We start from the raw sequence: 13,370 nt of genomic DNA, 5'->3' as shown, positions 1-13,370 counted from the left end.
AAAAAAAAAAAAAAAAAAAAAAAAAAAAAAAAAAAAGCCAGACGTAGAACAAACTTAGCTTCTCAGAAAGGCCTTTATGCCTTTAGTGGTGTCAAAGAAGGAGGAGGGGGATTGGAGTGATGACAGTGATAATGGATGAGGACAGAGGCAGCTGTCTGAACAGGTCTTTGAGGTGGAACCAACTTTCATTTGCCTTCATGTGTCTAGGACCTCACTGATCCTTTGGGTGTGTCTAGTAGGTTCTTGGACAGTGTTGGTTAATCACCTCAGTGCAATGGGAAGACATCAGATGCCATAGACACAGGTGCCTTTTGCAGAAGGCCTTGGAGTTCTAGCTATCAGGTGTGGTAGCGAGACGGTGGCAAACTCTTGTGCCTCTGGGAAGAGTTTCCCTGCGAGGCAGCCTACTCCCTTTGGTTTTTCACAACTCTGCTTGGCTGTGACCTCTGCCTGCCAATTTGCGTAACTACTTTTCTCTGGCTCCCACATTATTTGTGCCTGCCTAGATTTCAGATTTCAGGTTACCCTGCCCTGCATGGTTTCTACCTGTATCGATCCAGCCAAACTATAATTTCTCTAAAGGTATTTATTTTGTGCTCACAGCACCCAGCATTATGCGGTGGATCAGTCTGTTTTTTATTGAATTATCAGGTGTTTTATAGAAAGAATGTTTTGTGATAGTTGTGGACAAAAGCAAGAGGCTGCTGTCTCCCCACCACGGTCGCTTCTGTCCAGGACGTTGTTACAAATTGCTCACCTGAGGGAATTCTAATCTGGAGTTATTTTGCCTTTCTCCACATTCATTCTCAGGACATCAAGTTCACTTGAAATTGCATGACTTTTTCTGGAATGCATTGGCAGACTGCCTACCTGTTGTCTAATTATTTACTCTGTCTTTCTCTCCTGCCAGTTAATAATGACATGATGGCCACTGAAACTAATGGCGCAGTCAAGTTTTCACAACTCTGCAAATTTTGTGACGTGCGATCTTCCACCTGTGACAACCAGAAATCCTGCATGAGCAACTGCAGCATCACATCCATCTGTGAGAAGTCACGTGAAGTCTGCGTGGCCGTATGGTAAGGGAGCCTTTTAAGGATTGTTTCTTTCTTTTTCCATTTTTAAGGAGTGTATGCTTGGCTCATGTGTCTCCAACCCCTAAGCCAGTGATGGCAAACCTTTTAGAGCATTCAGTAACAAAGGCCTGGCTGTGGTACTCGTGCCGGATTGGCATCTATCCCATTTTCTTTTTATTTAGACCGTTTCTCTCTTTCAATGATTACATGTGATTTCTAGAGACATTCTGTGCTTTTAGTTTGCGTGTTTGTATAAGGTGCCTTTCGGTGTTTAAAATAAACCTGGAAATTCTTCCTTGTATCAACAAGTGTGATTTCCCCTTCTTAGTTATCTAGTACCTCCTCGGTACTTCATAGTGACTCTGGAACTGTCTTCTTCTCAGGCAATCTCAATTAGCATGATGGAAGGGGAGGGGATAAAAGGTTGGCTATTCGGAAAGAAAAACTGCCAAAATAGAGAAGTCACTGGAGAAGTAAGAAAAACAGCCTGTTACTTAGAAGCCCTGTGGTTATTGTACCAGTTATTATTGGGCTACAAATGCCCTCTTTCTTCTGGATCAGAGCTACTTATTTCTCCTGGATAAGATTCCCAGCTCTTCCTTCTTTCTCTCTTTCCCTCTAACTCGCCTCCCTCCCACATAGAAACATCTCAAACAGTGCATTATACATACACTGTGGGCACCCATGAATCATTATGTTAATTCACGGTTGTGGATCAACAGCATGAGCATGAGATAAATAACCTTGATTATTAAGAGTCCCAGTTTTATGAAATGTGTAAAGTCGCTAACAGGATTTAGCATTTTGCAGATTTTTTCAAATGTTTTGAATATAGCAGCTATATATTGTTTATACAGCTCCTGGCTGATTTACAAACAAGAAAGTAAACCCAAATATTTTTTCCCCCTGTTTGTGGAAGGAGCCTTTAAGACTTTCTCTAGACCACAGATTTGCCTTGTTGATAGGTCTGGAAATCCAGTAGATTTCCATTCACACTGGAGGGCAAGGAGGTTACTTACGAACTAAAGAAATACAAACAGCAAAGAACTGTGACAATAGCTCAGTGTAGGTGCTAACTTCATGCATGTCCAGTTCTGGGTAGTGCTTGTGAAAAGGGAATTTTTGACAGAGTGTATTCCAGGGAGAGGAACAAATGTGAATGGGTATTTTAAAAGCATGATGTCTGAGGCATGGCTGAGGCAGTCAGATACAGTTAGTCCAACCAAGAGAGAACGTGGGTTCTGCTGAGAAAAACTGAAAGTCTATTGGGGGAAAATATAATACACTCATCCTGCTGAACTGGGAAGGGTAAAGGAAGACCTGTAACATTTAGAGCACATATTTTTGTGTTCAACGTAGGTTTAAAGCGTTTCAGAAACATAGTTTCCCAACACCAGACCAGACTTCCTTCTCTGGAAGTGAGATTAATTCCAGAGAAGCCTTATGACTTGAAGAAGGAAGAATGAGACTGGACTCCCTGCCGTCAGTGTTTCCTTCTGTGGCTCGGTTCTCTGCCGCTCAGCTTTACTTGAGCGCTCAGCTTTACTTGAGTGCTCGCCGTGGTGCGAGAGCCTACTTTTTCCCTGACACGTAAACCAAGTCCAAGCGATTGAATGTGACTATAATTGCTCCGGGATAAAGGCTTTGCTTGTTTCAAAAATGGTGAGCACATTGCACAGAGGAAGGGAGAGGAAGTCTCTCTTTCTCTCTCCCTGGCGTTAAACTATGAAGGGAAAATGCAACGAACACTATTTTTTTACATAATGTTTTATTAGTACATGTTTGCAATTCATGCAGTTTACAACCATCTTGGGGATTGTTTACATGTACATATTACAGCTTGTTTCTTTTTTTAAATCCCTTTCCTCTTTCCTTTCCATCCCTGCTTTCAATTCCTTTTGTTTTGTTGTGTTGTGTTTTGTACCGGGGATCAAACTGGGCCCTTGCATTTGCGAGGCGGGTGGCAGAACCACCAAGCCAAATCCCCGACCTACCTAAACGCCACTTTTAACCTGTCTTAGCTAAGGCTAATACTCCTGTGGAGTGCGAGTATTCAAAATGAGAGAGGAAAGTGTGGTGGATTCTGCTGCACACCTCCCAGATCCCTCTTTAGGATGAAGGTGCTCGCTTCCTGAAGGTGATGGCTGCTGAACACCAGCCCTGAGTACCTCCACGGATGTCTCCTCCACAGACAGCAGTTAGTTCCCCCGTGTTCCGTCCTCCTCATAAACAACCATCATCCCATTTCTGGCTGATGCAGGGGAAACAAATTACTGGCCAACTTGACCTCCATTTGGGATATCTCCTTAAGGATTTTCCCAGCTTCAGAACTTCTAAGAGACCGACTGAGGCCTCAAGCTGTTTTGCAGTTCATCTTCTTCCTTTTGCAGTATTGCTTTCTGTAGTCCCTAACAAGTGCCTCTCCAAGTACCTTTCGCTCAGAAAACTTACAGCCTTAACATCTGTTTCCTGGAATCCCAAACTAGATAGCAGGTTGTTTATAAAATGGCCAAATATGGAAACAAAGGATCTACCACAAAGTGGGTTCCAATGCTTCTGCTGGTTTTAGTGTTGTGTTCATTCACATTGATTCATTCAGCTAGCATCAGATGTATGACCATTCCACATAAAATGCTTAAGCCTCTCCTAAGGATAGAAATATTTTGGGGGAACCAAATTTAATTTCCCTGCAGTAATTCTTGCAGTAGATATTGGCAAACTGTTTAGTAGCTCAGTGCAAGCATTGCAGGACAAAAAAAGAAGTCTATATATATTTCATTGTATTTTCTTTTCCTGTGCTCTATTTCACTGTGCAGAGATGTTTTGCAAGCTTAGTTTTGCCTGCTAAGAAGCTGTTATAGGAGTAAGTGGAGAAATCAATTAAGGCGTTATCCAGACTTAAATATTACAATAGTTTTCTCTTTGCAATTTTAGTTCGAAGCAGCTAGAAGATGGAAAGTTTTTACTCTCTCTTTTCTCTGAAAAACCTGCCCAGTGGTTAGAGAACAGCTTTTTTTCATGGTTTACAATTCGTTTGTTGGCTTCTGCTTCTCAAGAATGAATTTCCATGATTTTTTTCTGAAAGTAAATTACCCCAACAAAAACCTACACATAGATTCATGTGCGCACACACACACACACACACACACACACACACACACACACACACACAAAATAAAAAACAGTTCCATGGCTAAAGTCTCTGCAAAGACTGCCCAATAGCTTTGAGTTTAAAGATGGGTAGGTTTTTAAACAGGCACAATGGAGTACTGCTCCACTATAAAGAAGGATAAACTTGATTCATTTGTAAGAAAATGGATGCACCCTCGAGACCATAGTGTCAAGTGAAATAAGTTAAGACATACGAGCTTAACTTTCTCTTTTATGAGAAACCCAATGTATAAATAAATTTAAGAGCATGGGTATAAGCAACACCGGCTCCATTCCTGGTTCAGCTGCTCTACCCCTCACACTTCTGCTTTGATTGCTGCCTTGTTCACTAACTATCCTTTAGTGTCCTTGCATTAAACACAAAGAAGATGGTGCCCCTTGAAGCTGCTCGTCCCCAGAAGCGAAAGGCCCCACTCACTGGTTTCTAGGTGAAAGCTGTGAGTTGACAGCTTCTGCTTCCAGCCTGCCTTCTGTTGTCCTTGCTGTGAGGCCTGAGTTTGGGTGTATTACTGAGCACGTGTGTATGACTGAGCGTGCACGTGTGTGTGCTCATATACACGCACTAAGAATCCTGCTCTCGCAGAAGATTACCCTTGCAGAGGTGACTGGACCTATCACATTGTTAAGGGCCCAGTTCAGGTTTCCCTGCACTTTCTCTCTAGGTACACAGACTGCCAGTTAAGGCGATAGGCATTTTGTATCTGAATAGGCTGAGATGAGAAGGAGATGTCAGAACAGCCTTTGTGTTGGATGGAATCATTTCAGAAGGAATCAGTGTTCCTGTGGGAAGCAGAGGCAAGTGTCAGAGAGGTAACAACCTCTTCCAGGAATGCTGAAGTTTTATTTTTACTTTTTCACTTGTAATAGTGGGCGCTCATCATGTCGCTTTTAAGTGTCATCTACACGTAGACCCAAGTAAGAACTTCCTAGGACCCAAGGAGAGTGCCATGCGAGATGTTGGCTGAGCCCTTAGCTGAATTAGTCCCAAACTATGTGATCCGGAGGGTTACTAAATGTAGAAGTAATTAGTTTCTGACAGTATAAAATATTTTGCTGATCTGTGAATGAACACGCTGCAATTCTGCCCCATATTTTTTTTTTCATTCCTGTTCCTTCCTGTGATTTGAGAAGTTACATTTTTATCTGGGATGTTCCTTCTCAATTTGTTTGCAAAACCAGCTGCTGACGTGAATTACTCCCCTCACACATACGTGGCCCAGCAAACAAAACAGGGAATCTGCTACTACCTCTACAAGGTGTCCTGTTTGAAAACAGTTAGCTGGAGAGGACCTTGATGTACCAAATAAACTAAGGATGTCACGTGAGCCTTGCAGAACCCCTGGGCGGAAGGGTAAAACGAGCCCGAGTACACAGGAATCTTCTGTTTTCCCATTTCTCCTCTTTACAGAAAACTGTCATATTTGTAATCATAAATGGATTCCGGGAGTGAGCAAAGAAAAAACGGAAATGAGTATAGAAAGGACAGGAAATTGTGGAACAGAAACCAGCTGCCGTTGTTAGGAACAACTTCATGACCGGATCGCTTTTCTATCCAGAGATCGTATTTTAACCATTTTCCATTGCTCACTCTTTCCTCTCCTCATCGAACCCTGTACCCTAGGCGGAAGAATGACGAAAACATAACACTAGAGACGGTTTGCCATGACCCTGAGCTCCCCTACCATGGATTTATTCTGGAAGATGCTGCTTCATCAAAGTGTATTATGAAGGAAAAAAAAGTGCTTGGCGAGACATTCTTTATGTGCTCCTGTAGTGCTGATGAATGTAACGATCACATCATCTTCTCGGAAGGTGAGTTTTCTTCTCTTGGAACCTGGAGCCCGACTCCTCTGTATCAGTCTCACTTGAACCCCTTGTCTGTGGCCCTCTGGAGGTTCCTTCCTCCTGAGGCTGATGCTACAGAGTGAGTCTGTGCTGTGTTAGCGAGGAGCCCGTTCACCTGCCAGGAAGAGGTGCTCAGGGAGCAGCAGGGCCAGCACACGTCCTCGCGAATCTGGTTCACCACAGCCTCTGTTATTTACCCTCTGCAGAAAGTTTCTGTCCCCTGGAACGGTGATTCTCAAAGTGTCGGCCCTCGATCAGGCTCAGCAGGAGGAGCTCAGGCCCTCCTGACTCTCACCCCCCACCCCAGACTACTGAGTCAGACACTCTGGGAGTGGAGGCCAGCAAACAATATTTCAGAGAAAATTTGAGAGCCCTACTGTAAAGATTCAAAGGGGCCTGTTTGATCCTGGAGGGAGATTTTTTTTAAAAAATTATCCGAAGTGGTTTAGGATGTATATTCCTGAAATTCAAAAGGGTACTTGTGTTTGGCCCATTGGAGAAAATTGAAATGCAGCCACAAAATAATGAAACAAAGTTTACCTAAGAAGCCAGGGGGAGACTAGATACTAATCTTCATTTTGATGTCCAGCATTCACGCAGCTTGAAAAGAGAATGTACACTGTTCCTTCAATTTAAAAAATATTGATTCAGGGGTTTTTAATTACAAATGTGCTAGGTACATTTATAAAAATTCAAACAATCCAACAATGTGTGAAAAATAACAAAGGAAGTATAGTACATTTTTCTTCTCTTCTTAGTCCCTGCCTAACAGATAATCTATATTGACTTTGTTAGATACACACACTTCTGTCATTCACTGATGCTGTGTCCTCTCCTCCTTTTCTTTACTGTCTCCTCCTTTGCTTCCTTCTTTCCCTCCCCTCATCCATCCATTCATCTGTCATCCATCCTTCCGTTTATCTATCCCTCCATTCCACCCGTCCATCTTCAGTGCAAATTTTTGATCATACTATAAATGTTATTTTGCATTTTGTCAACCAACCACTTTCACTCCTCCATCTACACATCACAGCACATGCGGATATGTGAATTGTCTTTTAATCGCTGTCTAGAGTTCTGTGTGTGCTACCTTTGCTTACTGATTTCCCTGTTGACAGACATTTTAGGTGTCTCCAGTTTGCGGCCTAATGTTGCATTGAATATCTTTGAGGAAAAAACAGCTTGTATATTTGGGCCAATATTTCTTTAAGATAGATTGCTGGGAGTGAAATTTGTGAATCAAAGTTATGTATGTTTTAAATATGGATAACCACTGCCAAGTTTTTCTTCTTCCAAAAGAGACATCTGAGTGTATAGATTTGTGTGTACCCTCTCTGCCTGGACATTTTCATTTGCCAACATGATAGCAAAATGTTATTCTCTGGGTTTAGTAGCAGGCCAGTGTAAGATGTGGGAGAGGAAGGAGTCCTGAGCAAACAGCTGCCTTATTTACTCACACACACCACAGCCACTTGGCAAAGACACCATGTGGATGTTGATACCTCCCTGAACCTTTCACAAGCATAGTCATTGTTTCATTCATTTCATAATCACTTTCTAATGCAGTAAAGACCTTTAACTTGCAGAACCCTGGATTTTTGCCGTTTGAGGTTTGAGAGAAACAGTCGACTGCAGCGGTCAAGAACAAGAGCTGGAGATAGGTCTTCTTTCTGCTGTTTCTTGGCTCTGCCACCTTGAGGCAGTAACCTGACCTCAGTCCTCTTGTGCATAAAACAAATAAAAAAGGGGAAGCGATGTTGTGAGGATTCGAGAGATTAATACATAGAAAATTCTTAGTTGGTTGCATAGCTCATCGGTAGGACCCTTGCCTAGCATGCTTGAGGTCCAGGGTTCAAGCCCAAGCACTACTACAAAAGGCAGTTCACAGGTCACCATCATTGTCTGTTCTCACATGGGCTGCAAATAAAAAGCTTGTGACACATGCGTTTTTCTGAGGCAGGAGTCCCACTAGGCTTGTTGGTTGGCATTGCTCTTCTGCTGAGCTGTGGCCATGCCCTGCAAGGAAAGCTTTCAGACTCTTGCTGTCCCACACCCCAAGCATAGTAGAGGGAGGGGCTTGCTCTGCTTTAATCGCTGCCTCATCCAATTTCTCTGTTTACTGCACATGCCTTCAGAGGCAAGAGGGGCATGCCGAGTCTCGGGTCTCTAATCAAAGCTAACTGCTTTCCTGACACTGTTGGATAATATTACAAATTAGGCACTTGTTCCTGTTTTGACTCAGAATCACAGCAGGAAGCAGCTAAATAAAACTGGAATGACTCACAAGCGCCTTTCAAATTAGTGATTAGAGTCATCTCAATTCTGTACTTGTCAAAGCTTTCATTCTCCTGTCTTTCAGCAGAAAGCTTGCCCTGGACTATGCGGTCTTCTCTTTGAATGGCCAGTGCACTGTTGACCAGCTAGCTCTGATAACAGCACCTCCAGTCGGCTATTGGCATTCTGGGAAATGATGCTTAGGAATGTATAGCACCAGCACTAGCACAAAATGGATGCCACCTTGCTTACTCATTCTTCCCTGAGTGGAAAGACCACCACCCCTCTCCTGAACGATGCCCTTGTAACGCAGGGTGGCTGCAGAGCTGGTCAGAAGTTCAGGGCCTTGGGGCCCTTCGGGTCATGTGGCGTCAGCACCTGCAGGGTAGTAAGGGCCTCGCTGATTTGTTTGCACACTGAAGTGTGAAAAGCCCTGGTGTGGACTTGCCCAGGTTGGATGGAAGGAGACATAGGGATCTTATTAACATCACTCAACAAGCTTACTGAGCTAATCTTAGAGAGGAGTAAGGAGGAGTGAACCTGGTCTTAAATATGGTCATTAATTTGGAAATTAGCTAACTATGCTTTTTTCAGTCTGTTCATATAACAGGACTCTGCAGTAATGTGTGAGTCTTTTTTATACCACACAAACATTGTTATAATGAAGATCTGGATGTAGAAATGATAGAGCTCCTTTTCATAAACATTTGTCTTTTTTAAATACACCTTTTTTTGTTTGGATCAACACAGAGTAATTAGACTTATAGGGTACAGTGTGACATTTCAAAACATATGCAATGTGTAGTGATCAGACCAGGATAATTGGCATGTCTTTCCCCATAGACATTTATTATATCTTTGTGTTGGAAACATTAAAAATCCTCTCTACTGGTTGTTTTGGAACATTCAGCTAATTGCTTTCAACCACTTTTATCTGGCTGTGCTATAGAACATTAGAAGCTACTCCTCCTATCCAGCTGCACCCCTATATCAGTTAATCATCCTTTTTCCATCCCTCCTTTCCCCAGGTCTTTCTCAGCCTCTGGTAATCACTGTTCTGTTCTCTACTGTTATGAAATCCACTCTTTAGCTTCCACACGAGCAAGAGTATGTAGTTTTTTTCCTGTGCCTGAGTTCATTATATTTAATATGACATCCTCCAGATCCATCCATGTTGCTTAATTTCATTATTTGTGGTTGAGTAATATTCCACTGTGAATATATATATCACATTTGATTTATCCATTCGTCCATCAGTTAAAACTCTAGTTGATTCCATATCTTGGCTGTTGTGAATAGCACCTCGATAAACAAATGACTGCAGATTTCTCAGACACATTGAGTTCATTTCCTTTGGATGTGTATCCCATAGTGAGATTGCTGGATTGTATGGTAGTTTTATTTCTAGTTTTCTGAAGGATTTCTATGCTGTTTCTTGGTCTGTTTGTTTTTAGAAGTGCTGGGGATTGAACTTAGGGCCTCAGGCACATTAGGAAAGCACTTTTACCACTGAGCTACCTCCCCAGTCCCATGGCATTCTTCAAAATGGCTGTTACACTCCTGTGAGCAGTATCTGAAAATTTCCCTTCTCCCCAGCCCCACTAGCTTTTTGTTAATTTTTGCCTTTTTTTATAATAGCCATTCTAACTGGGGTGAGATGCTATCTCATTGTGGTTTTGATTTGTATTTACTTGATGACTAGTAATATTCAGTATTGTTTTCACATTCAGTAGACATTTAGTGTTTCCATAATCATTCATGTGAGCCGTGTAGGGAAGATAATTTGCACTGGACCCCAATCTCAGACTTTCAGCAGATTGGTTAGAAGGCCAGGGTCCCACCCCATCCTAACCGAAGTGCAGGGAAGGTGGTACTTGGCCCATGGCCTACGCTGGGCATTCATAGAACCACAGAAGTATGTTGGCTGCCAGTGGGGATGTGCTCCACTTTCAGGTGTGTTGTTTTGTTTCCTAGAGACATGACGTTTTTATGCTGAAATGAAACTAGCTCATTCAAACTTTTCATTTTAATGACAACAGTAGCATAGATTTTTCCTAACATCTCACAGCTAATTACCTGCTTTTGGCCACAGGAGAATCAGAGAATCTGTCCCCTCTTCAGGGAATACCCTTACCTTTCCACATTTCCGTGGCAGGTGTGTGCCTTCGTATCAGTGTCGCGCCCACAGGACCTTACCCAAGAGGCTACATACAGGTCTGTCCCCTGCATAGCAGTCCGCTGTCGTCATTTGACAAGTCCCCAGCAAGAGTGACAGTCTGAGCCCTGCACTGGTCCTGTATCTAGGGGGAATGAAGTCTGTAAATGATGGCCAGTGGGCAGCTCATCATTTGGGAAGACAACATAGGACAGGTTTAAGAGCGTGACTCTGTAGGATCAAATCCCATAAGATCCATTTATAAACTGGTTGTCCTTGGGTGAACCGCTTCATCTCAGTTTCCCATCTGAAAAGTGAGGAGGGGTATGGACACATTGAGTGCCTTAAATGGGGTTATTGTGAGGGTAAAAGGATATATTTAGTCAGACACGTAGAACATGTCCGGCGCAGAGTATGCATTCGATCCATTTTGACTGTAAAAAGTTACTTTTATTCCACTAGGCGCAAGTGTCTTATCTTTGGCTCTTGCCAGATGAGTGAAGAGCTTTGTTCCAAGGTGGTGTATTTTCCTCCTGCCAGAAACGTTCCCACTGGCGTTGTATTTAGGTGCCATCCGTCATAACCAGTCCCACAACACAGAGTGAAATGTTCACGGTGGAGGATGTTGTTCAGGATGCTGTTCACTGCGTGGTATTGTTATCTCCATGAGGAAGCCAGGAGAAAATCCTTTTAGCTCTTCCCCTTGGAAAGATTTTTCATGAGGGTCTTCAAGAATACGTATTTGTTTTTCATCTTAAGGATACTTTGAAGCCTGTAAAGCAATAATCAGAAAACTCTTTGATAAACACCCAGATAATATACATTTTTACATCTGTAGATACAGGTTCTCTGTTGAAGCTGCTTAAGTCTTCTGGTGAAGCAGGCACAGGTAGTATGCAAACAATGAGCTGGACTGTGTTTCATTTGATAAACCACATCTGAGGTCAACCCCTTGATGGAAATGATCACGTTTTCTGCATTTCTCCCTTCTGCACTATCTACCAGGAAAGGTTAGGGTCAAGCCTGAGTCTTATTTCTAGCAAGTATGTATTTTGTATGCCAATATCTGCTTTGCTCTGCTGTTTTACCCAATTTCCCCACATTTATATACTACTTGTCATCATTTTAGCTCATATTTTCACTTTATCTTCTTTTATTGTGTTATTTGAGGGCATGAGGTTAAGACTTGGCATACTTTCATCAATTATATCTGGCTAGCTTAGAAACCAGGGCTCTAGAAGCCACTTCTGACTCAAGTCCAACCTGAGGTAAATAGAGAAGCCAGCCAGAGGTGTATGCTGTCAGCCACTGGTGCGAATTATTGACCTGCAAGATACATGCGGCCTGTAACATTTAGCACGGTGCCTCACGTCCTCTAACCTTAGATGCCGAGAGGAGGGAAGAGAAGAGGACTTCTCGTAGCCACAACGTTTCGTTCCTTTCTCGCTTATTGTTGCAGACATTTTTAAAAATGAAAACAGCCCCTTTGGTTTGCACGCCTCACTCTGGCAGGAAGACAAATGATTTTTTTTTTTTTTTTACAGTATCAGACATGCGGTTTCCTGTCTATGTTTAACTTGCTAGCAGAACATCTCAGCCAGCAGGTTCCCTCTGGACCCATTGCCCCCTTAATGACGCTGCCTCATGCCATGCAGCAAGCCCACTTTTTGTGGATCACATGCCTTGAGTACTTTATTGGCTCCCATTGCTCTCCGAGTAAGGGAGGACTTGGAAATGCTGTGTTTCTCCCAAATCTCGTTCTGTGTTTGTTTAGCTACACCAACCAGGGAGCTGGCTTCTTGAGGGGAAACTCTTAATTCTTGCATATGAGAATGAGAAAAATAAATGGCTCTTCAGCAGCTCTGGGGGGATTCTGAGTGTGCAGCCTTTGAATCGTTCCTCAAAATAGCTGCTTGCCAGCTGTGCATTTTTGTTTTGAGAGAAACAAACCAAATTTACTTTCTGGTCTAAATGCAGAAGAAAAAAATAGGTGTGGAAATATGGTTGAGAAGAGTCGTGAGATGAGGAAGAAAATTATGGATCAAAGTCACTGGTCTTCTCCCCAAGAAGAGAAATCAGTTATTTGAGGTGATGACTCAGAACTGAAGGAACTTTTGGTTGGGAACAAATTTTGGTTAGAAAGCATACTCTGAATCCCTGAATATAGGCCATGTCTGGCTGAGGAAATAATAAAGATTGAGCATGCCAAAGGGGATTCTGACTCAGTCAAGCAAAGCTTATACTGTGTTTGAAGTGACTTAGAGTAAAGAAACTCGCTCTTGTAGATGTTTTTCCTAAGCAGCAAAGTAAACAAAGATGTACTAAGACCATATGTGGTTGCTGGCTGCAAATTTGTATACGCTGTAACTTCATTCTGATATGAATCACTGCCGAGTGGAATCCAGGGTAGACAGACTGTCTTGAATCCATCCACTAGATAGGAGTGGCCAATAAAACAATTAGACTGCTATGGCCGGCCTTGTAGTACATCAGTCACATCTCCCCACCATGGCCTCGTGTGTTCCATAAACGCCACGCACAGGTTATGGCGAAATGGGTTAGGTGAGACTCCTTTTGCTTCTTTACAAAAGTTCCACTGTCCCACCAAGGAAAAAGCTCATGGTGCTGGCTCCCCACTGTGAAACTGACTTTCGTTTCTTCCCAGGCTAAGCTTTAGACTGTGTTTATGACTCTTTGAACATCTTTTTGACTTGGGTTTAGAAATTCTTTTTTGCATCACCCCTGCATGTTGCTAATTATGTAAAATAACAATTTTAGTATCAATAATTGTGCCTAATTAAAAGTCATTCTTTACTTTTAAAGAAATCATTCATTTTTCTACTTTAAAA

The 13,370-nt window shown here is 42.5% G+C and overlaps 1 protein-coding gene across 1 annotated transcript in view; it reads left to right on the top strand.

Moving 5' to 3' along the window:
• Nucleotides 1-13,370, top strand: part of Tgfbr2 (transforming growth factor beta receptor 2) — a 62,683-nt gene that overhangs the window by 21,355 nt on the left and 27,958 nt on the right. The window contains exons 2-3 of the mRNA XM_019209635.1: nt 911-1,079; nt 5,869-6,059. Coding sequence (XP_019065180.1) covers nt 922-1,079; nt 5,869-6,059 — 349 coding nt within the window. The 5' untranslated portion in view covers nt 911-921. The remainder of the gene's footprint in view (nt 1-910; nt 1,080-5,868; nt 6,060-13,370) is intronic.

This window comes from Fukomys damarensis, unplaced genomic scaffold, assembly GCF_012274545.1.
Source record: "Fukomys damarensis isolate Sample0158 unplaced genomic scaffold, DMR_v1.0_HiC HiC_scaffold_28, whole genome shotgun sequence".
Lineage (NCBI taxonomy): Eukaryota > Metazoa > Chordata > Mammalia > Rodentia > Bathyergidae > Fukomys > Fukomys damarensis.
Note: the sequence above shows the minus strand (reverse complement) of the source record. Positions and strands in the feature narration are given on the sequence as shown.